The sequence below is a fragment of the Schistocerca americana genome, chromosome 4 (assembly GCF_021461395.2).
Source record: "Schistocerca americana isolate TAMUIC-IGC-003095 chromosome 4, iqSchAmer2.1, whole genome shotgun sequence".
NCBI classification, from domain to species: Eukaryota; Metazoa; Arthropoda; class Insecta; order Orthoptera; family Acrididae; genus Schistocerca; species Schistocerca americana.
In genome coordinates this window covers 233,661,438-233,687,533 of record NC_060122.1, presented here as the reverse complement: position 1 = coordinate 233,687,533, position 26,096 = coordinate 233,661,438, and the positions used below count along the sequence as shown (strand labels likewise).

General features: G+C 44.4%; 1 protein-coding gene across 1 annotated transcript in view; it reads left to right on the top strand.

Annotated features, from left to right (window-relative positions):
* LOC124613370 (chondroitin sulfate proteoglycan 4) overlaps positions 1 to 26,096 on the top strand; it is a 553,335-nt gene that overhangs the window by 146,018 nt on the left and 381,221 nt on the right. The window contains exon 7 of the mRNA XM_047142070.1: positions 7,407 to 7,691. Within this exon, the coding sequence (XP_046998026.1) occupies positions 7,407 to 7,691 (285 nt within the window). The remainder of the gene's footprint in view (positions 1 to 7,406; positions 7,692 to 26,096) is intronic.

Here is a 26,096-nt window from a genome sequence, read left to right as displayed (position 1 = left end):
CAAATAAATGCGGACATGCATGAGTTGGAGGTCACATCCCTCTCATTGGACTATCTCACAAAGATTCAAACGGAAGGCAGCTGCTCTTAACGCAAATTGTAAAATGAATTTTCTCGTAGGATTCAAAATATTTATGTGTTTAATAAAAGAAACTTACAAGGACTCCCAAAATCTTACATTCCTTTCTTCAGTCAGTGATTTTTATATTCCCTTCCTGCGACCCGTTAATGACGAGTCTAACTTTCATTGGTGTCACGTGAGTGAATGACGGGTATTTCTGCAGTTAAGTGCATTAAGATTGAATATCCCGCAGACAAATTACAAAACACTTGATGATGTTATGAGACACTACGGCGACGGGGATTTAACCCACGATATTGACAACTAGTTTAACGACGGCGGTACGCCATTATCTTTCCATCCCTAGGAAACCAAAATCGGGAAACAAACATTGCGTCTACCTCAACGTTACTTTTAGAACGAGTCACACGACCTGAGATTGACTGTGTTATCGCAGCAACTGTGGCAGACTGACACAGGTGTTGTAACTTATGCTACCTTCTTTTGTATATCATTTGTGCTTATGTTTTACCGTGAACGTCGCACGACACATTACGTTTTCCCCTCACAATCTACCTGTCGTAGGTGATTTCTCTTCCAAAGGCAAAGACAAATCTGTTTTATATATTTTCTGAGTGGTTAGATAGTGATTTTTTCCTTTCTGTCTCGTGTCATTGTCTTCATCCACTGATACGTATTGCTACATCTCAGCATTAAGGCTCTAGAAAAATTTTCGTTGTAGCTTTATGCGCCTGTGAACACTGCGAAATCGACAAAAACATTGACTCCCTTACATCTATGTGGCTTCTGACTGCTGGGTAAACTCGTAATTTGTGACTGTCGCTGCGCAGCGATACGGTCATATATAACTCATTGTTAAGGTGTAGAACTGGGCTTACATAGTGCGAAGACATATAATGAAGAGCCAAAGAAATCGGACACCTGTCTAACATCGTCTAGGGCCTCCACGAGCACACAGAAGTGCCGCAGCACGACGTGGCATGGACTAAACTAACGTCTGAAGTACAGCTGGAGGGAACTGACACCATGAATCCTGCAGGGCTGCTCATAAATCCGTAAGAGAACGAGGGGGTGGAGATCTCTTCTGAACAGCACGTTGCAAGACACCCCACATATCCTCAATAATGTTCATTCTGGGGACTTTCATGGCCATCGGAAGTCTATAAACTGAGAAGAGTATTCCTGGAGCCACTCTGTAGCAAATCTGGACATGGGGGGTGTCGCATTGTCCTGCTGTAATTGCCCGGATCCGTCGGAATGCACAATGGACATGAATGTAAGCAGGTGATTACGTACACGTCGCTGTCAGAGTCGTATTTAGACGTATCAAGGGTCCCACATCACTCCAAATGCACACACCGCACACAGTTACAGAGCCTCCATCAACTTGAACAGTCTCCTGCTGACACGCAGGGTCCATGGATTCATAAGATTGTCTCCATACCCGTACTCGTCCATCCGCTCGATACAATTTGAAACAAGACTCGTCCGACCAGGCAACATGTTTCCAGTCATCAACAGCCCGATTTCGATATAGACGGGCCCAGGCGAGACGTAAAGCTTTGTGTCGTTCAGTCATCAAGGGTACACAACGGGGCCTTCGGCTCCGAAAGCCCATATCGATGATGTTTGGTTGAATGGTTCGCACGCTGACACTTGTTGATGACCCAGCACTGAAATCTGCAGCAATTTGCGGAAGGGTTGCACTTCTGTCACTTTGTACGATTCTCTTCAGTCGTCGTTGGTACCGTTCTTGCAGGATCATTTTCCGGCCGCAGCGATATCGGAGATTGATATTTTACAGGATTCCTGACATTCACGGTACACTCGTGAAACGGTCTTACGGGATAATTCCCACTTCATCGCTACTTCGGAGATGCTGCGTCTCATTGCTCGTGTGCCGGCTATAACAACATGTTCAAACTCACTTAAATCTAGATAACCTGTCATTGTGACAGCAGTAACCAACCTGACAATTGCGCCAGACACTTGTTGTCTTTGTATTTGAATATGCATGTCTATACCAGTTTCCTTACTGATCCAATTTACATTGACCAGTTGGTTTAAAAGGCTCTGAGCACTATGGTACTTAACATCTTAGGTCATCAGTCCCCTAGAACTTAGAACTACTTATACGTAACTAACCTAAGGACATCACACACATCCATGCCCGAGGCAGGATTCGAACCTGCGACCTTAGTAGTCGCGCGGTTCCGGACTGAAGCGCCTAGAGCCGCTCGGCCACCGAGGCCGGCTGACCTGTTGGTAACTTCTCACTTTCCACAAACAGCATGCCGCAATCTGACCATGTTCCAGCACGAATTACACGATTTCATATCAGCAAGGTGTAAGAATGAGCATGACGACGCTAGAACACATACAGAATTCTAATATTTTCAGTGCTCAACAGTCGTTTTTATACAAACGGAGAATTTTTGTTTTAGTAAAATCTTAGATTGTGGCTAACGAAGTGAAAAATAATTTTGTCGCCTGATGACGAGATAATGCCATTGAAATAGGTTTTAATAAAGAATAAAATACATAAACCGCACAAACAGTCGATTTGTTGATGCGTCCGGCTGCGACTGTCTTTACTTGTGTTGCCGTCGTGAGGTATGAACTTTTGCAGCAGGCGACATCACAATGCGGAGTTTCAATGACGACTTTCCTTACACTTTTGTACTACGTGAGGTTTTCTTAAGACGACGCTGCTGCTGGATATGGAAATCCTGGTGCTGGCAAATGAAGGTGGCAAAAGGTGTCTTATACTCAATAAGATACTTCGAGCTACTATGCAATGGTCTAAGTTATTTCTTGGCCAGATCCAAATTCTTGTTTCCATCTGCGGAGTATACCTTCTACAACTACATCTACATCTGCATAGTTACTATGCTACCCACAACAAAGATACTGGCAGAGAGTTCAATGAACCACCTTCAAGGTGTCTCTACCGTTCCACTCTCGAACGGTGAGCGGGACTTAAATTTATCTGTGCGAGCCCTGATTTCTCTTGTTTTATCGTAATGATAATTTCTCCCTTTGTAGATGGGTGCCAACAGAATGTTTTCGCAGCCGGAGGAGAACATTGGTTATTGAAATTTCATGAGAAGATCCCGTCGCTACGAGAAACGCTTTGTTTTAATGATTGCCACTCCATTTAATCTATCATGTGTAGCCGTGTCTCCCGTACTTCGCGATAAGAAGTTGTCCATTACACACTCTGAGTTGTTACAGTTCTGCTTCTCGCCGGCCGCGGTGGTATCGTGGTTCTAGGCGCTCAGTCCGGAACCGCGGGACTGCTACGGTCGCAGGTTCGAATCCTGCCTCGGGCATGGATGTGTGTGTTGTCCTTAGGTTAGTTAGGTTTAATTAGTTCTAAGTTCTAGGCGACTGATGACCTCAGAAGTTAAGTCGCATAGTGCTAAGAGCCATTTGAGTTCTGCTTCTCCAACAAATTCATTCGACGATGACATAATTGCCAAGAATATTTTAAGAAGTGTGACAGTTCCAGAAGGCTTAAGAAGCTATCGATGGCCTGGCTCCATCGATGGGCCGGCTCTGTTTTGTCTGTGGGTACTGAAAGTAGTCACTTGCTAGTAGTCACTAAGTGTTTCCAGCATTGTCAAAGAGTTGCCATGTTTGTGGTGACCTGTTCTACAAATTCACAAATCACAAGGGAAACTAGGTAAGATTTACAATGTGTTCTTGTAATTGACTAGTATTAATGGCTGAAACCTCGTAGTGATATGGTAATAGTGCAGCCATGTCCTTGGAAAACACGAGCAATTTACTTCATTTTGTCATACTAACAACATAAAGACTTGGGGTTGTTCAGCGATACCTTGAATGAGCCACGTCGAATTCGTCTAATACACACATCAAAAAAAGTTTTGTATCACCCGGGTTCCCAGAACTCCTGAAGATAGAAATTGAATGTGGTTATTTAATAATAGACGAGCCCCTTTGACTGCTCACTAAACCCGCCCACTGATGTTAACAACCATGATGGAGCAGCGAACAGTTCCAGTCATTTCAACAAGGAAGGAAGTACACGGCTCGTGTTGTCTGTAGTTCAATTATGCCTAGACGGTCAATACTGCGGTTCGATCGTGTCCGGATTGTTACTTTGTGCCAGAAAGGGGTCTCAACAAGGGAAGGGTCCAGGCGTCTCGGAGTGATCCAAAGCGATATTGTTCGGAAATGGAGGAGATACAGAGAGACGGGAACTGTCGATGACATGCCTCACTCAGGGCGCCCAAGGCCTACTTCCTCCGCCGAAAAGTTTTTGCGCTTTGGGACGCTGAATGGCGCGATCGGATCTCACCCAATAAACTCCGTGCGATTAAGGAGACGACGACTGTGTGGCGGTCATCCATGCGAGCCAACCGCAGGGACTCAGTCGTCCTTTGTCGGCTCCGCATTGGCCACTCACGGCTAACACAGTTATTTACTGCGCCGGGCTTTGACAGTGGCCCACATTCTGTTGGCCTGCCCCCTTTTACCTGTGGTCAGGCAGACAGTTGCGCTGCCTGATACGCTCCCTGCCGTTTTATCTGATGACCCTGTTATGGCTGCCTTAGTTTTACGTTTCATTAGGGCAGGGAGTTTTTATTCTTTAATCTGAGTGTTTCTGTTTTATTTTATTGTTTTGTGTTGATTCTGGCCTTTGGCCTACGGTTTTAAACTAAGTTTTTAATGTGTTTTCGGTGGTTAGCTTTTCCATTTTTTTTGTTCCTATGGTCGGCCAACCACCGTCACACTCAGTGTGATTCTATTTCGTTTTGTCTGGTCCTTGTCTATGTTTCTTTTGTTCTGTGTCGTCTGTCTCCTATTCCGTTGAACATTTTTTATTCTCTGTGGGTATTATTAGTATTTTGGAAAAAGGGACCGATGACCTCTGCAGTTTGGTCCCTTTGATCCTTAAACCAACCAATCAACCCAAGGCCTACTACTGCAGTGTATGACCGTTACCTACGGATTATGGGTCTGAGGAACCCTGACAGCAACGCCACCACGTTGAATAATGCGTTTCGTGCAGCCACAGGGCGTCGTGTTAGGACTCAAACAGTGCGCAGTAGGCTGCATGATGTGCGACGTCACTACAGACGTCCATGGCGAGGTCGATCTTTGCAACCACAACACCATTGAGCGCCGTACAGATGGGCCGAACAACATGCCGGAAGGACCGCTCAGGATTGGCATCACTTTATCTTCACCGATGAGTCTCGCATATGCCTTCAACCAGACAATCGTCGGAGATGTGTTTGGAGGCAACCCGGTCAGGCTGAGCGCATTAGACATACTGTCCAGCGAGTGCAGCAAGGTGGAGGTTCCCTGCTGTTTGAGGTAGCATTATGTGGGGCCGACGCACGCCGCAGGTGGTCATGGAACGATTGTACGATACGTGAATGTCATCCTCCGACCGATTGTGCAACCACATCGGCAGCATATTGGCGAGGCATTCGTCTTCATGGACGACAATTCGAGCCCCCATCGCGCACATCTTGTGAATGACTTCCTTTAGGATAACGACATCGCTCGTCTAGAGCGGCCAGCATGTTCTCCACACATGAACCCTATTGAACATGCCTGGGATGGATTGAAAAGGGCTGTTTATGGACGACGTGACCCAGCAACCACTCTGAGGCATCTACACAGAATCGCCGTTGAGGAGTGGGACAATTTGGACCAACAGTGCCTTGATGAAGTTGTGGATAGTATGCCACGACTAATACAGGCATGCATCAGTGCAAGAGGACATGCTACTGGGCATTAGAGGTACCGGTGTGTACAGCAATCTGGACCACCACCTCTGAAAGTATCTCAATATGGTTGTACATTAGGCAATGTGTGGTTTTCATGAGCAATAAAAAGGGCGGAAATGGTGTTTATGTTGATCTCTATTCCAAGTTTCTGTACCGGTTCCGGAGCTCTCGGAACCGTTGTGATGCAGAACTTTTTTTGATGTGTGTATAAGGTCTAAGCAGCCCATTACGAACAAAATTTAAGTTCTCAATAGTTTGTAAGAGGTTTCACAATTAGTTAAATAGTTTTTATTGAAAGTCCTAAGGAGTCGACATTTCTTCTTTTATGCGTTTTGGTTTCGAATACATGTTATTCAGTTTCAGATTCCAACAATGAACTATTAAAAATAATAAAAAAATGAAATTTGTTGACACTTTCTTAGATGTGTATAGTATTTAACAGCCCGTTCACGGAAATTGTGTGGCCGAATGAAGGAAACCAGTCCCCTTGATTGCGCCAAAGACATATGTTTTAATTTTTTAAACATTTCATTAACAGTGAATATTTATGTCTTCTGTGTCTACCAAATGGAAATTCAAAAGAAATTGTTCAAGTACAGAGACAATAAAATATTTAATACAATAGCCAAGGATGGTATTATGTACTAGCTTAGCGTCCGCCGTTTCACTCGTGTAGAATACATCACTGCAGAGAGTTCTTAGTTTTTATCTAATCGAATTGTTATGTTGTTCACGAATTGCAACACCTTCTGAGCTTTTCACGCTACTTAAGGCTATATAAACATGGTCTTTTCCGAAAGCACTTATAATCTAAAGGCGATTCTGTTACCTGGAGGCCATGCCTTTTGTTGTCTTATGGAGATATTTCTATAACAACTTTCATCCCCTAACAAATATTCCTTTACATCTGACCGAGAAGTGAAATGCCTATCTTGATAACTCAGCTTCAATATTTTTTTAATGTGATGAAATATTTTGTTAAAAATTTTCATCGCCTATTGCACTACTTTAGGGGTTGAAATTCCAGAAATACTGAGACACGTATTTTTGTTATTTCTAACTCAGAAGTCAAACACCAGTTGCCACAGATAAAATCCTGTAGTAGTTCTTTAGTAATTACTTATTTTCAAAAAAAAACTTTCACTCACTATTTCACCCCCTCCCCCTAGTGGTTCAATTTCAAAACGTTGTAAAACACATATTGTTTATTTTGCGACTCAGAAACCAAATACCAGTTTTCGTAGTTCTAGCTTCCAAATTCCCTTGGTAACGACATACTTTCAAGAAGTTTTTCATCCCCTGTTTCACCCCCTTATAAGTGGAATTTCGAAAAATCGCTTCTTAAACGACGCCTACTATGTAAGTTTCACTCATCTTCCAAATTTCAAGTTTCTGCACGTAGCGGTTTGGGCTGGGCGATGGTGAGACAGTCAGGACATGGCCTTTTATTTCTTCAGGCGACCCACCGATAGCAATCTTCCCATAATATGAGGCACTACTCTGACGTCGCGCTCGACCTCCACAAGGTGCTGACGGCAGTTGGTTTGGCGACTGCTGCAGGTGTTCTCCAAGCCGACGCTGCCGGTCGACCTGGAGATCCTGGTGCTGACGCCGCTGCAGGTGGCCGAGGGCGGCTCGGCGCCGGTGACGACGCGCAACGTGGACGTGGTGCTGGACTTCCCCAAGTACGGCGTGCGCGACACGGGCGTGCTCTTCTTCGTGGTGGAGCCGCCCAGGCACGGCCGCCTGGAAGTGGACCGCCAGCCGCACGGCCAGGGCCAGCAGTCGCAGTCGCCGGCGCAGGCGCCGCTCGCCTTCACGCTGCTCGACATGACCAAGGACAAGGTGCGTACCCCCTCCCTAGCACGCTGCAGCGAACGTGGCGAGTACACCGCTCAAAACATTAGGCAGCCCTAAGACACTAGTACGGCAACGACCTGGCCGCAGTGGCTACACCGGTTCCCGCGAGATCACCGAAGTTAAGTGCTGTCGGGCGTGGTCGGCACTTGGATGGGTGACCATCGAAGCCGCCATGCACTGTTGCCATTTTTCGGGATGCACTCAGCCTCGTGATGCCAGTTGAGGAGCTACTCGATCGAATGGTAGAGGCTTCCGTCAAGAGTATCATCATAACGACTGGGAGAGCGGTGGGCTGACCCCACGCCTCTCCTATCCGCATCCTTCCCCTGAAGATGACATGGCGGTCGGATGGTCCCGGTAGGCCACTCGTGGCCTGAAGACGGACTGCTAAGACACTAGTACCGTCCCTAGAGGCTGTAATTATTTCAATTCGACTAGTACAGACAGTCCATGAATCCCTTCGGGTATTTTTAATTATTCATTGCTGTTACATCTGAATTTGCCCTGATTCTGAGGTAGATTGTTACATTCTTCATCTCGCATATTTCTTTCAATGCTATATTTTATCTTTATAAATAAAAATTTTAATTTTGTTTATTAAAATCTTAAATCTCCCAAAGTTCTTCACCAATTGCTTTGAAATTTTGACAACAACGTTCCATTTGCATAACGCGACTTTTTATATACCTCCTCTTAATATACAAGGTATATAAATAAAAAATAATACGTAAAGGGGAAACATTATTACGTATGAACAGATACTGACTGTATATTTTTATTACATGTTGTTGTTGGTGTCGTGGTGGTGGTCTTCAGTTTAGTGACTGGTTTGATGTAGCTCTCCATCTCCATGCTACTCTACCCTGTGCAAGCTTCTTCATCTCCCAGTACCTGCAGCAACCTCCATCCTTCTGAATCTGTTTAGTGTATTCATCTCTTGGTCTCCCTCTACGATTTTTACCCTCCACTCCGTCCTCCAATACTAAATTGGTGATCCCTTGATGCCTCAGAACATGTCCTACCAACCGATCCCTAGTCAAGTTGTGCCACAGACTCCTCTTCTCCCCAGTTATATTCAGTACCTCTTCATTAGTTATGTGATCTACCCATCTAATCTTCAGCATTCTTCTGTAGCACCACATTTCAACGGCTTCTATTCTCTTCTTCGCCAAACTTTTTATCGTCCATTTTTCACTTCCATACGTGGCTACACTCCATACAAATACTTTCAGAAATGACTTCCTGACACTTAAATCTATACTCAATGTTAACAAATTTCTCTTCTTCAGAAACGCTTTCCTTGCCATTGCCAGTCTACATTTTATATCCTCTCTACTTCTACCATCATCAGTTATATTGCTCCCCAAATAGCAAAACTCCTTTACTATTTGAAGTGTCTCATTTCCTAATGTAATTCCCTCAGCATCACCCGAGTTCACTTGACTACATTCCATTATCCTTGTTTTGATTTTGCTGTTGTTCATCTTATATCCTCCTTTGAAGACACTGTCCATTCCGTTCAACTGCTCTTCCAAGTCCTTTGCTGTCTTTGACAGAATTGCAATGTCATCGGCGAACCTTAAAGTTTTTATTTCTTCTCCATGGATTTTAATACCTATTCCGAATTTTTCTTTTGTTTCCTTTACTGCTTGCTCAATATACAGATTGAATAACATCGGGGATAGGCTACAACCCTGTCTCACTCCCTTCGCAACCACTACTTACCTTTGATGTCCCTCGACATATGGGCTATATCTTCTTAATATAAGAAACTTTGTCAGCTAACAGGGAAGTTGTATTGTGCGTTATCGGCTTATGATTACAATATTACTACAGAGACCGAACTTGCAGTAACAATAAACAAAGCGCAATGTCAGTGGGTGAGGGGGTGGTGGGACATAAAAGGTGGAAAAGGAGGAAACGCACAGTGGCAGGGGGAAGAAGGAAAGAGGGAGTGAGAACGAGAAGATGGACTTACTCTGACGGAAAAAGAGTCCAACATCAAGAAGTAAATAATGTAGAATATTGAATTCTCGCGAATACATTTCCCTAGGTAACATATTTAAGTGATTAAAGTTTTAGCACCGCATGTTAATGTAAGCACGAGAAAAGCCAATGCAAATGTGAAGTGTCAGTACATTAATATCTGGCGCAACCACCAGAATCTTGAACACAAGCATGCAAACATTGTACAGGTGCCGCATTTGAGTTTGTGCAATGGAGTTCCATACCTGTTGCACTTGCAGGGACCGTTCATCTTGGTTTTGGATGACGCTGAAGTTGTCGTCCGATATGTGCTCGATTGGAGACAGATCAGGTGATCGAGCAGGCCGTCAACATGTCGACACACTGTAGAGCATGTTGGTTTACAACAGCGGTATGTGGACTGGCGTTATCCTGTTGGAAAGCATCCCATAGAATGCTGTTCATGAATGGTAGCACATCAAGTCGAATCGCCAGACTGACGTATAATTTTGCGTTCAAGGTGTGTGGGATAGTCAACTGAGCGCTGCTGCGGTCATACGAAATCGACACCAGACCATAACTCCAGGTGTAGGTCCACTGTGTCCAGCACGCAGAGAGGTTGGTCGCAGGCCCTCAGCTGGCCTCCTCTTAAGCAACACACGGCCTTCACTGGTACCGAAACACAACCAGCTTTTATCAGAAAACACAACTGACCTTCACCCTGTGTACCAAGTATTTTTCCCTTTTCAGCACTAAGTCGCAAATGGCTGTGTTCTCGGGTTAGTGTAATGCACGGCATTGGGCTACTGGTTCGGAGCTGTCCTCAAAGTAATAGATTTGTAACTGTTCGTTGTGTCACTGTGGTTCCAACTGCGGCTCAATTGCTGCTGCACGTGCATTACGACGCGCAGAGTCATCCGCCGAACACGATGGTCTTCCCTCTCGGTAGTGTCACTTGGCTGTCAGGAGCCCGCTCTTCTTGCAACCGTACATTCCTGTGACCACCTCCTCCAGTAGTCATTACAAGGGCTACGTTTCTGTCAAGTCTTCCTTCAATATCGCAGAAGGTATATCCAGCTCTTCGTACCCCTATTACACAGCTTCCTTCAACCTCTGGTGCCTTCGCCGTATTAAAGGCACTCTTGTCTATCATCAACTTACCACGACCTATCTCATAGGTAGCTGATGCTCACGACATTTCAGTGCGTATTTAAAGTAAACCTTATACGCATCCTCATTGTGGAGCTATTAGCGCCACTCTTTGCGACTGGTGCGAAATTTTAATAGGCATCATCTTTCACGCCTGCCAACTACCATTCATGTCGCACAACTCCTTCGTGCTGTTGCGAATTTGTCTACCGTCACTGTATTTATGCATAGAGTAAAACACAGCATGTCATGCAACTTTACTTCGTTCATAAATAAGTTTTGCAGCAACGCAGCAGATGACTCAGCTGTCAGTTTTCTGCTTTCCTTAAGTCAAACATACATGCGAACACAGTTCTCTGCGCGGTAGGGCGAAAAATTCGTTTCAATTATTTCAAATTATACAGAAGACCGGTAAACACATCCTCCACTGGATAGAAAGGTATTTAGAACTTTTAAAGAGCATAAAGTCATGGTCACGCCTTTTTTTTTAATGAGATTCAGAAATTGCTTGCTGATGAATACACAAAAATTCGGATTACCTCTAAAGATATTTGAGGGGCGCTTTTCGAAATGCAAAAACATTTTCAGACTTCCAGTTTATGCTTCACTGAGATTACCAGTCATGATTCACACTTTTAATTCATTACAAATTCTTTGAATAATGGAGAGTGACTGAGTAACTCAGTTTTATTTCATTAAAAATTGTTCGAACAATGGAGAGTGAGTTACTCATCTTCAAAGTATCCCATAAATGTAAGCAATAACGAAAAGACAGCCATCTACATCTACATGATTACTCTGCTATTCACAATAAAGTGCCTGCCAGAGGGTTCAATGAACCACCTTCAAGCAGGTCTCTCTACCGTTCCACCCTCGATCGGCACGCGGGAAAAACGACCACTTAAATTTTTCTGGGCGAGCCCTGATTTCTCTTATTTTATCGTGATGACCACTTCTCCCTATGTAGGTGGGTGCCAACAGAATATTTTCGCAATCGGAGGAGAAAACAGGTTATTAAAATTTCATGAGAAGATCTCTTCGCAACGAAAAACGCTTTTGTTTTAATAATTGCCACTCTAATTCACGTATCATGTCTGTGAAACTATCTCCCCTATTTCATAATAATACAAAACGAGCTGCCCTTATTTGTACTTTTTCGTTGTCATCCGTCAGTCCCACCTGATGCGGATCCCACACTGCACAGCAATACTCCAGAACAGGGCGGACAAGCGTCGTGCAAGCAGTCTCTTTAGTAGACCTGTTGCTCCTTCTAAGTGTTCTGCCAATGAATCGCAGTCTTTGGTTTGCTCTACCCACAATATTATCTGTGTGATCGTTCCAATTTAGGTTATTCGTAATTGTAATCCCTAAGCATTTAGCTGAATTTACAGCCTTCAAATTTGTGTGACTTTTCGCGTAATCGAAGTTTAGCTGATTTCTTTTAGTACTCATGTGAATAACTTCACACTTTTCTTTATTCCGAATAAGGCTGTGATGCGAGACAATGTTTTTAACCTACAGTTTTGCTGCAGTCGTTTCACAGCAATTTCATAGTGAATCCAAAATATGTTTCATTTTTTATGCTTCAAGTAAAACGTTTTCCGAAAAAGTATTTCGGCAACTTTGCTTCTTTTACATATGGTACGTTCTTTCAGCATCGCAGCAAACGACTCAGTTTCCAGCTTTGTGCATTCCTTGAATGAAATTTAAATCTGGACACGATTATTTGCGTGGTATGGCAAAGAAGTCTGCCATAAAAGATTTCTGGCAGTGAGTCTCAACAACGCATTGCACTGCGTATGCTTCACAAGAGGAATGTTGTGAGACGAGCTAAACGGGTATGTCATCCATGTCTCTTCTTTTTTTTTCTTTTATTCGTACCACATCAGCAAGCTTCCGATACATGCACTATGTGATCAAAAGTATTCTGACACCAACCAAAAAACTTTTTCATATTAGGGTCATTGTGCTACCGCTTACTGCCAAGTACTCCATATTAGCGACCTCAGTAGTCATTAGACATCGTGAGAGAGCAGAATGGGGCACTCCGTGGAACTCACTGACTTCGAACGGGGTCAGGTGATAGGACGTCCTTGTGTCATACGTCTATATGTGAGATTTCCACACTCCTAAACATCCATAGGTTCACTGTTCCCGATGTGATAGTGAAGTGGAAACGCGGAGGGACACACAGGCACAAAAGCATACAGGCCGACCTCGTCTGTTGAGTGACAGATGGCCGACAGTTGAAGAGGGTCGAAATGTGTAATAGGCAGACATCTATCCAAACCATCACCCAGGTATTTAGAACTGCGTCAGGATCCTCTGCAAATGCTATGGCAGTTAGGCGGGAGATAGTAAAACTTGGAATTCATTTTCGAGCGGCTGCTCATAAGCCACACATCACGTTGGTAATAGTCAAACGACGCCTTGCTTGGTGTGAGAAGCGTAAACATTGAACGATTGAACAGTGGAAAACCTTGTACACAATGATGCGATCCGATGGCAGAGTGTGGGTATGGCTAATGACCGATGAACTTCATCTGTCAGCGTGTGTAGTGCCAACAGTAAAATTCGGAGGCGGTGGTGGTGTGGTCGTGTTTTTCATGGAGGGGGCTTGCACCTCTTTTTTTTTGCGTGGCACTATCACAGCACAGGGATGCACTGATGTTTTAAGCACCTTCTTGCTTCCCACTGTTGAAGAGCAATTCGAGGATGGCGATTGCATTTTTCAACACGATCCAGCACCTGTTCATAATGCATGGCCTGTGGTGGAGTGGTTACACGACAATAAAATCCCTTTAATGGACTGGCCTGCACAGAGTCCTGACCTGAATCCTATAGAACTCCTTCGGAATGTTTTGGAACGCCGACTTCGTTCAAATGGTTCAAATGGCTCTAAGCACTGTGGGACTTAACATTGGAGGTCATCAGTCCCCTAGACGTAGAACTACTTAAACCTAACTAACCTAAGGACATCACACACATCCATTCCCGAGGCAGGATTCGAACCCGCGACCGCAGCAGCAACACGGTTCCGGACTGAAGCGCCTAGAACCGCTAGGCCATGGCGGCCGGCGCCGACTTCCTACCAGGCCTCACCGACAGACATCAATGCCTCTCCTCAGTGCAGCACTCCGTGAAGAATGGGCTGCCATTTCCCTAAGAAACCTTCCAGTACCTGATTGAACGTATGACTGCGACAGTGGAAGCTGTCATCAAGGCTAAAGGTGGACCAACACCATACTGAATTCCAGAATTACCGATGGAGGGCGCCACGAACTTGTAAATCATTTTCAGCCAGGTGTCTGGATATTTTTGATCACATAGTGTATTGAATAACTCACACGTACATACACCCATGATTCGCATACAACATTTACCTTGGTTGTACACGTATTACTTACGGTGTGTTCCTACCACTGTCATGAGATGTCACGACGTATGGCATTTCAGTATCGAACAGTAACCATTCATGCCTCCAGACAACCTTCCTGCTGTGAGCTGCTTTCAGGGTGTAACTAATATGAAAGTGATGACATTCACTTACTTAGCACTGTTCTCTGAATTTTATTTTCGGCTCCCAAACTAAATTCGTTACACCAGTCAAGTTGTCTTATCGTAGATAATGCTACCCGTGTGGAACCGGAAAGTGCCGCTAGTAATATATGATATTAAACATCTACAGCATAATCCTACAATCTTATCAACAGGAAACTGTAGAAATGAAAGAAAGTGACAAGAGTCAAGTAAAAGTTAAATCAAAACCCACTACTACGGGACACCCTGTCCATATTCCATTGCAACGCTCATCAGCAATCTTTGAACTTCTGAAGATTGCTCATCATGCATTCCTCTGCGTCTATGTTTAACCCTAATCACACTACTGCCACGTCAGCCTACCTATCCCGGCAGCGCTGGAGCCTCCGCATTGACAGTTGGTTCCCTATGACTAATTTTTTGTACCAGTTTAAACAATAGTGCTCTCTACATATCTTTATGTTTAAATTAACCATTTCAATCGATAGTGAATGTTACTGACATACACAATTCAGCATTATAACTAACATCTACATCCATTAGTGTGGTCCCAACATGACCATTAGACCAATCGCCTAAAAGAACTGTCTACTTCCTGCTGCTGATAGTGTCCAATACTTATCTTAATTTCTCATCATGCTCACTTTGGCATTGACTTTATCATAATGTGATGGAGCGTACACTCGAATTACAACTACCTTATAAACTTTCACATCAAGCTTTACTTTTATAGCACGCTCATCTTCTGCATTCCAATTCTTAAAATTTTTTGCTAAGTTTCTCTTGATAACTGTAGGAACTCCACCCTTTGCTCCTTTGTCTTTATGGACACCTGTCTAATAATTGAATATCAACCGTCAGCTTTTCGCTTCCTTTCCCCTTCCGTTTCTATTTAGTGGTTTGGAAATGCGATGTGTATTCCAGGTATTACCTGATTACTCTTACAGATAAGCCGTCTTCAGATCCCTCTAAAAACTAAATAAAATGCCACTTAAGCACACTAAACTATTGACTTCATATGACATGTACAAAGTCAAACATACTTATTCTCGATGCGACACTGGAGTCATACTCATGGCCTCCTATGTAGTGTGACTGTTGACTCACGTTCATCAATTACTTTATGAATTGTTGACGCATGTGCTACCTTCGTTTTCACATGTCGAGGCTTCTTGATGCTAAAACTGATGCGTTACTTCGTACCCAGGATGAAAATGTGTTACTCTGTAAGTGCTATATGCTACTAATGTACTTAAACGACATTTTTCCTTTGGAAATGGATTGTCTGTCATCTGAAAACAGTAATATTTATAAAGACTTAGCGATCCAAGGCTGTTAAATAAAAACCTGTACTTCTGCCTTACTTATTCCTCACTGGACACCACAGCAGTGCGGAATTTCTGAGAAATGGATAAATTTGGACAGCGTTTACTACACTGAACCTGTGGATGCAAGTCCTTGGCCAAGCATATAGATTGACGTCATCTGTAATTTTTCTAAGCCGATTTTAACGAATGCATGTAAGTAAAATGTAGACTTTTTACTGCCAGAAATGTCAAACACATGAAAATGTTCCAAGTTATTATGCCGAATGAATTTCATGTTGAAATCGAAATTTCATCTCCGTCTACCAAGATAACATCTTCAAATGCAGTTGGTCTAAGGCACTGTAGTCATGGACTGTGCGGCTGGTCCCGGCGGAGGTTCGAGTCCTCCCTCGGGGTTGGGTCTGTGTGTTTGTCCTTAGGATAATTTAGGTTAAGTAGTGTGTAAGCATAGGGACTGATGACTTAAGCAGTTAAGTCCCATAAGATTTCACACACATTTTAACTTTTTTTTTTTCAAATGCAGTTGTAGCTTTTTTTGAAGGTTCTATCCACACCTTGGCTCGCTACTGAGTCAGCGCTGAGCGAGTATGTACATAAAAAAAGCTATAACCCTCCTTGAATCGATCCTCTGCAGGACCAAGGTATGCTTTAATACGTCTGAATGCACGGGCGGTCCCTTCTAAAACGGAGGTACGATTTCCTTTCCCTTCTCTTTTCTATCTGACATCTGGAAACAAATGAAATTATCATTAGACCTTCAGACCGTAAACTTCCTTCCGTGTGCATTAGCTGTGGATTTTGCGTGTGGTTTAAACGAGTTCATCGTCCAGTGCTTCGTCTCTTGTACAAATGTGATGTCGTCAGATACAGATCAGAGATTGGAAAGCCTTAGCTTCCTTTCCACAAACTTCGGGCTGGCGAAGCCTGTTGTTCACTTCCTTTACGCAAAAGATGAACACTCTTTCTCTGGACACTTTAAAGATTTTTACTTCTGTTGTCACTCGGACGACACTGCGGCTAGCAAGGTGGCCTGCTAGGGCAAGAACCGTAACTTTTTCCACTCAGCGCTACGTAGTTTTTAGATCGCAGATCAAAGAAGTCGACGATTTATATGCATTTCACCTGTGCTTGGCTACTGGTGTATGAGAGATAACAATTGATACTTCTTAACTGTAATGAACCGTTCTTTCTAAATTTGTGCTGTAATGAGCTATTATGAACTGGCGGAACGTAAATCTTAGTAGCAATACAGTTGTATTTTTTGTCGGGTCGTAGATGTTTTTTAAACGACTTCTTAACGCCATCGGATGTACTGCACCTTGTGGCCCTGCGGACGTGTGACGCGGTAAAAAAAGTAGGTAAGCAGAACAGACACGGATGGGGGATCACCCTAGCGAAGATATGCGCTGCAGATGGAGAAATCCACTGAGACAAGTGATTTCGAAAAAGGGCCAGATTATTGTTATTACACAGAACCTGTGAACGAGTGTCTCGAAATTGCGAAGCTGTTCACGTGCTACTGTAGTGAGCATCTACTGAATGAGGCAGGACAGTGAAACTACCACTAGGCGGTAAATGGCTGGACGTCCACGACCCTTAAAAAAAGGGGGAGGGGGTTTCGGAGGCTTGTCTGCTCTGTAATTAGGACAGATGGTAATCTGTGGCATCTCTGCACAAAGAGCGCAATGCTGGTGCATGCAACAAATACTTCGGAGCACACCGCTGGTCGCACAATGTTGAACATGGAGCTCCGCAGCAGACTACCCCTACGAGTCATGCGTTGGACCAATAACGTCTTCAATTACGGTTGCAGTGAGCATGGGACCGTCCGAATTCGACCATCGATCAATGGAAACGTGTCGGCTCTTCGGGTGGATAACATTTTTGCTACGATAGTCGATGGTCGTCTCCACAAAAGCTGTCACCGAGGTGAACAGCGGCTCGAAACATGCAGCGCGCCAGGGACCCAGCCTGGTGGGAACAGTATTATGCTATGGGAGACATTCTCCTGCGCTTACATGGGACCTGAGGTACTAACTGACAGCTGCGAGCCACTTGCATTCATTCATGCTTGATGTCTTCCCCGATGGCGATTTCTTGTTTCAGCAGCAAAATTTTCAGTGTCTCGGAGCCAGAATTGTGCTACAGTGTTTTGAGCAGCACTACAGTGAACTCACACTGAGGATTGGCGACCAAATTCGCCTGACGTTACTCTTTGGAAGCCACCTGGGTCGGCACCGGGCGTCATCACCGCGTACGCATATCTGCGGCCCGTTATTTACGCGAATTACACTCCTGGAAATGGAAAAAAGAACACATTGACACCGGTGTCTCAGACCCACCATACTTGCTCCGGACACTGCGAGAGGGCAGTACAAGCAATGATCACACGCACGGCACAGCGGACACACCAGGAACCGCGGTGTTGGCCGTCGAATGGCGTTAGCTGCGCTGCATTTGTGCACCGCCGCCGTCAGTGTCAGCCAGTTTGCCGTGGCATACGGAGCTCCATCGCAGTCTTTTAACACTGGTAGCATGCCGCGACAGCGTGGACGTGAACCGTATGTGCAGTTGACGGACTTTGAGCGAGGGCGTATAGTGGGCATGCGGGAGGCCGGGTGGACGTACCGCCGAATTGCTCAACACGTGGGGCGTGAGGTCTCCACAGTACATCGATGTTGTCGCCAGTGGTCGGCGGAAGGTGCACGTGCCCGTCGACCTGGGACCGGACCGCAGCGACGCACGGATGCACGCCAAGACCGTAGGATCCCACGCAGTGCCGTAGGGGACCGCACCGCCACTTCCCAGCTAATTAGGGACACTGTTGCTCCTGGGGTATCGGCGAGGACCATTCGCAACCGTCTCCATGAAGCTGGGCTACGGTCCCGCACACCGTTAGGTCGTCTTCCGCTCACGCCCCAACATCGTGCAGCCCGCCTCCAGTGGTGTCGCGACAGGCGTGAATGGAGGGACGAATGGAGACGTGTCGTCTTCAGCGATGAGAGTCGCTTCTGCCTTGGTGCCAATGATGGTCGTATGCGTGTTTGGCGCCGTGCAGGTGAGCGCCACAATCAGGACTGCATACGACCGAGGCACACAGGGCCAACACCCGGCATCATGGTGTGGGGAGCGATCTCCTACACTGCCCGAACACCACTGGTGATCGTCGAGGGGACACTGAATAGTGCACGGTACATCCAAACCGTCATCGAACCCATCGTTCTACCATTCCTAGACCGGCAAGGGAACTTGCTGTTCCAATAGGACAATGCACGTCGAAATGTATCCCGTGCCACCCAACGTGCTCTAGAAGGTGTACGTCAACTACCCTGGCCAGCAAGATCTCCGGATCTGTCCCCCATTGAGCATGTTTGGGACTGGATGAAGCGTCGTCTCACGCGGTCTGCACGTCCAGCACGAACGCTGGTCCAACTGAGGCGCCAGGTGGAAATGGCATGGCAAGCCGTTCCACAGGACTACATCCAGCATCTCTACGATCGTCTCCATGGGAGAATAGCAGCCTGCATTGCTGCGAAAGGTGGATATACACTGTATTAGTGCCGACATTGTGCATGCTCTGTTGCCTGTGTCTATGTGCCTGTGGTTCTGTCAGTGTGATCATGTGATGTATCTGACCCCAGGAATGTGTCATTAAAGTTTCCCCTTCCTGGGACAATGAATTCACGGTGTTCTTATTTCAATTTCCAGGAGTGTACATGATCTGTGCGTAGACATCTAATGCCACATACCCCCAAAAACCTACCAACAAACAGTCGGATCCCTGATACGTAGAATCAGTGATGTATTTCGTTCCAGGGATGGACAAACAAGCTATTAAGCAGGTGGTCATTATGTTTTGGCTCATCTGTGTGTAGTAAAAATAATAATGCCAGTCAGTGTAAGCAGTGCCTACGTGGCAGGCTCGTATCGTCTTGGAAGAGATACCGCTATCTCAACTCTGTATTTTCGCTGTCATTCTTCACTACACGGCTCCGTCTTTGTTTTCTTTTCTGTCTGAGCCTGACGCAAGCTCCTTTAGCCACGTCAAAACATCCGCTGATTGACAGCCCGCTGCTGTAATCGTCCGAGTCAGCAAACCATCAGACTCCTTAAGAACGTCCAAACAACGAATAACAGTTAGCTTAAGGAAGTGGGAAGATTTATTCACCGAAGGCGGCTTCTAACGATATAACGAAATAAGCAGAGATGTGTTGAAGTGTGATGGTGCACTGTACTCGGAAAATATTTTGCTTCGCATAATATTACGAGTTCACGTGTGGCAGATTTCGTCACAGCTAAGAAGATTAATGTTTGCGTAAAGGTTTTCATCTTAGTTCATTAGGATGATTCTCTTTGCTCCTTAACAGAGTGTATAGATAACAATTCGCTAAATGAATTCAAAAGTAAAATTTTATTTACCAGTCTGGCGACAAATGCTAAACAATTTCGGTATCACCTACCGTAAAACTCGGAAACTTTCTGACGATTTTAATATTTTTTGTAAGTAAACCTTATACAAATGTACACTATGACATATGTAACTTTTATCCTTTAATTTTGTTGACAATAAAGTTTTCATATGAACAATAGGTTTCGAATATGAAATGTTGATTGTCACATACCACCTCATCGCAAAACAACATCGTGTTATGAAGACAGGCAGAGTAAATTCATTTGTCACAGAGATGGGCTGATCATGGAAAATCCTAAATTGCATGAAGTAGTAAAAGTAAACAGAATTTTGTACATTTATTTACGGATTTGTCCATGGAAATCGTGTCATATAAAACAGCTCAAAACGCCCTTAACACAATATCATGTAAGCAAGGTAGTTAGTTCAAACTCTTGACATTTACATACGATTTCAACGGTATGAGAGAAAACAAAGCCTTGACACTTTTTATACGACATTCTGAGCTACTGTACGTTGTATTTCGAAACAAAGTTATACTGCTCAATAAAATTTCGTCTTGTTTGCAAAATCATTAACAAATTTCCTTTATTTCATTAATGAGACTTATTTTCTATAATTTCAGTTGTTTTGGCAAGTATTGCTGCTGCCACACAGTTACACCTGTAATCCGTAGACTTGACTGCTTTCGCTTTATAAAGGCTGAAGACATTTTTTGTAAAATTTAACTCTTATACAGAACGGTCTCCATATATACTGAAGCAGCAAAGAACCGGTATAGGCATTCGTATTCAAATGCAGAGATATGTAAGCAGGCAGAATACGGTGCTGCGGTCGGCAACGACTACATAAGACGACAAGTGTCTGGCGCAATTACTAAACCGGTTACTGCTGCCACAATGACAGGTTATCAAGATTTAAGTGAGTTTGAACATGTTGTTATGGTCGGCGCACGAGCTATGGGATACGGTATCTCCGAGGTAGCGATGAAGTGGGGATTTTCCAGCGTGTACCGTGAATATCAGCACCCGGTAAAACATTGAATCTCCGACATCGCTGCGGCCGCAAAAAGATCCTGCAAGAACATTACCAACGACAACTGAAGAGAATCGTTCATCGTGACAGAAGTGTAATCCTTCCGCAAATTGCTACAGATTTCAATGCTGGGCCATCAGCAGGTGTCAGAGTGTGAACCATTCAACGAAACTTCATCGATATGGGCTTTCGGAGCCGAAGGCCCAGTTGTGTACCCTTGTTACTGAACGATACAAAGCATTACGTCTCGCCTGGGCCCGTCTATATCGAAATTGGGCTGTTGATGACTGGAAACATGTTGCCTGGTCGGACGAGTCTTGTTTCAAATTGTATCGAGCGGATGGACGAGTACGGGTATGGAGACAGCCTCATGAATCTATGGATTCTGCATGTCAGCAGGGGACTGTTCGGGCTGGTGGAGGCTCTGTAATGGTGTGGGGCGTGTGCAGCTTCAGTCATATGGGCCGCCTGATACGTCTAGATGAAACTCTAAGAGGTGATACGTACGTAAGCATCCTATATGACCACTTGCATCCATTATGTCCATTGTGCATTCCGACGGACTAGAAATACTTCCGCTGGCTACCAGACTCCCCGGACATGAACACTATTGATCATATCTGGGATGCCTTGCAACATTCTGTTCAGAAGAGATCGCCACCCCCACTTACTCTTACGGATTTACTGACAGCTCTTCAGGATTCTGGCGTCAGTTTCCTCCAGAACTTCTTCAGACATTAGTCGAATCCATGCCACGTCGTGTTGAGGCACTTCGGCGTGCTCGAAGGGGCCCTACGCGATATTGGGCAGGTGTACCAGTTTCTTTGGCTCCTTAATGTATCTCTTACTTACATCAATTTACTTTCAATTAGCTAATTCTTCAAATTTATCAGCAATAGCAGATGGTTATCGATACGTCTAGAATCGCGTATTTTGCTCCTACAAACAAAATAGGTATGTGACCAGCTCAAATGCTATGCACTACTTGTGATTTCCATCACTAACGGCAGCACTGCGCAAGAACACACTGTAGCAGAACTGTGTGTTGAATGTTGACCCGAGTTCCAGTATTTAGTAATAAAATGTTAGAACGCATCGTTTTCACAAGTTCCAGAGTTCAGCAGTTTTGTGGTACATCAGTAAACAAAAGAAAATTATCTACAAACCGCTCATGGACCATACTAGCACCAGAAATGGAGTGAGTCTCAGAAAAGGCAGAAATTGTTAATTCCGTCTTTTGAAATCGTTTCACTGGGGAAGATCGTAATATTGTCTCCCACTGCGATTAACGCTATTATTGAAAATCGCATTAATTAAGAGCCATATGTGAAGACTCTGAACACACTCAGGAACACGTTTCTGATATGTTAAATCTAATAACAATCTAAACGAAATCTTGTTCCGACGCAACAGTGCGCACTCGTACACAGATCAGATTGGGTTTGACATCACTGCTTCATCCACCCGGTAGGCCAGACCTGGAGCTCCTTCTGTTGGGGCTAGTTTGGATTCTTTAGGTGGAACACATTTTGAAGTTGATGAGAGCGTCATAGACGAAAGGTAAACATAGCTACGAGAGTAGGCAAGAGCTTTTGCCAGAAGGAAAACGTGCTCTTACACTACATGGTGCTGAGGCCACAGAACATGAGGGAGAATTTGTAGAAAGACAGCAGACGTAAAAGAAAATATATTGATTGATATCATCAAATTCTAGCTGTTAAGAATATGCTGAGAAAAAAATTTTTGGGCATTATTTATTGATTGGTCCTGGTAAATAAACGACACCTCATCCCTTATTTTCTTCTAAAGTTGCTATTCAGTTTCTTCCTGCCATCTGCTGGTCGACTGGAATGAAAAGTCAGATGACTCTCATGAACAAACACTTTTCCAGCTTACAGTTTTTGAGACACTTTTTGATTAGCAAATAGCAATCTATGTCAGTTCCGCAGCGAATAATGCCTTTGCCATTAATACTGCAAGTGACAGTATAAGAGCACAGAAGTAACTAATAGATTAGAGATTATACTCTCAATATCAGCGGAGATGCTATCAGGTGATACCGCTGACGATGCTATCAGGTGATATATATTTGACTCTCGTAATCTCGCTAACAATTTCTGCCATTTCCTTTCTACAAATTACATGGAATTTTAATTAAATGGTTTCACGTCCACTGTTTCTGAAGATTTTGAAAACCAGGATTCTGTTATTTTGTAACAAACGCCTTCCTTATCTTGCTGTAAATTCTCATGTAAATTTTCATATTCACCTCATTAATTAAATAATCAGTTTAGAGCGATATTCTTCGGCCACTAACAGGTGACCAGTTTGGGATGCTTTCAGCGGCACTGATGTTAATTTTGGTATACAGAATGCAATATTATAAACTGACTAGAGGGAAATGTGCAGCTGCATAGTTTAGCTTGCGTGCGCTGTTAGCACGCATTCCTTTCTACGGCTCACTGACCACTGGTTTAGTAACAAATACCGTGCTAGGAGATCAAACGTGCACGGCAAATACCATTGCGTCCAACACAGCATTGCAGTAGTAGGTTGGATTCGTTATCGGACAAAAATTTTAATGTATAAGCTTTTGCTTTCTGCCCAACTGCCATTCCGATCGGTGTTGCGTCAACAGTAATCAAAACAAGAATGTACTTCACGTTCCAGAGTCGTATTGGCGTAAATAACTGAAGCCACTTACATTCGTAAGTCTGTGAAGGATTAGAAAATCAAGATGTCGCCAAGTTTAGCACTAAAGTGATGTGGTTCCTGTAGACATGAACAGAAAGGATACTGATATTCGTTTAACCATGAAGTAATTGCTGGGGTAGGTACGTACAGCTCACAGGGAAAGACGTCAAATACCTGAGAAAAAAGTCTGTAAAATACTTTATCATTGTAGGCAAATAAGCTTTGATAATGGCAGTTAACGCCAACGGTCTTCCCTTGGTGGTAACACCGGTTGCCGTTAGATCACCGAAATTAAGCACTTTCGGGCTGGGCTCGCAGTTGGATGGGTGCCCATCCTGTCTGCCGAGCTCTGTTGCCAAGCGGAGTGCACTCAGCCCTGTGAGACAGGCTGAGGAGCTACTTGACTGAGAAGTAGCGGCTCCGGTCTCGTAAACTGACATACGGCCGGGAGAGCAATGTGCCGACCACATGCCCCTACATCCACATCCAGTGACGCCTGTGGGCTGAGGATGACACGGCGGGTGGTCGGTGCCGCCGAGCCTTCATAGCCTATTCGAGCGGAGTTTACTTAGTTTAGTTTAACTACAGTTAACACTTATTAAAACAGGCATCTGATGGAGCTTGACACTGAAGAGGAATTTAACTGTTATACCTGACGCATTGAAACGTTCCTTTAGTTCACGCCTTGGAGCATGCATGGAGTCACGAGTCCACGGGCTGTATCCACTTACTCTTGGCTATTTGCGACACGCGAAACAAATTACGCTACGGAAATGTTTATTGGCGGACCCGTATTGATTCTCAAAACTCCTACACATTTAAAATCAATGTAAATAAGGGTCGCACGTCTAATCAATAATTAAGAGCCCGGTTGTCATGCGAACTGCTCTCATTGAGATTCCGATATCCAATCACAGGGCTGGAATACGTACGCCGCTAGAAATTCATACACTGCTTCAAAGTGATTACTGGTAATTTTTCCCAATACTCTCCACAACAATAAAATACTATTCAAAGTCAATAGCAGAAGAATTACATAAAAACAACATACTCATATTTTAATCCGAAGTAATGTAATTTATTGGCTTCAACGGAAACCTCGCCCAGTCTGCCTCGTTCGCTAGACACCTCCGTCCAGATAGCTCTTTCCGTCCACAGCCTGACTTCCGGCATCTACCTACTGAGATCTGCTCACCCGTTTAACGGCAACGCTCTCCTAAAGAACTGAAATGATTTAACCCGAAACCTACACCTGCGGATTGGATTACTTTCTTAATTTTATGTACTGCTGATCACGTACGATTACTTTCTACCGACGTCTGGAACATGATACGAGAACATTACCTCCGTCCCAGAAGGCACACGAGTTCTACACACCACGAGGGCTGCAGGGTTAACACCTCATCTCGCGCGATTCAAACCGCTCCGTGACATTATTAAAGAAATAGGCCTTCCACAGAATCAGAAGCAGCTAATCATTGACTGTTTCCTGTCACGGCGTATTGCGCTTCTGCAAAGTGTTGCATCCTGTCTGGACTTTTCACAGTTTCTCTGGAGCTGGTGTTGGCAGACAGTGGGCGTTACGGGAAATTACTGAATAAAACGCTCTCGGTTTTCAAGCCGCGTCAGTTCGAATAAAATCCTCGATCTTTCGATGACCATCTGCGCCATCGTCGTCAGAAATTCACTGACTTCCGAGGCTGCTACGGTTTCTCGCTTATATGGGCATGATGACATCATCAGCAGCCAATCAGATAGACCCAATGTAGAACGCCCGTAAGTCGACCCGGGCAGCTAGAGCAGTTACTGCCCGTGCCAGCACCGGTGACGTCAGGTGGCTCCAGGGGCAGGCGCCACGTTCGAAACTGCCGCTCCCGCGTCGCGCATCTTTCTGTGCTTTCTTTCGATGTCCAACGCCCGCCCCCATGCCCTGCTGAGTGTGTACCACTGGTCTCTGTTGAAATTGTTGTTTAAACAAATCTCGGCAGCTTCCGTCATAACGGAGTCCCAATATGTAGATGCACAAGCCAACAGTTTTGTATCTTCGAATTGTATTTTATATCCATATTCTAGGCAATGCTCCGCTTTTGACTTCCCAGTGCAGAGGAAATATACCGCAGAAAATTTCACAAAATTAATTTCAGTAAGTACGGTAGAAAACTGTAGCTTGTAAAAAGTACCAGCAATATGACAGGCTATGTGGTATCAAAATTTTCTCTTGATTGGTGTCTGCGTATGTAGTCTTGCTATGTAAATTACGGGCAAAAT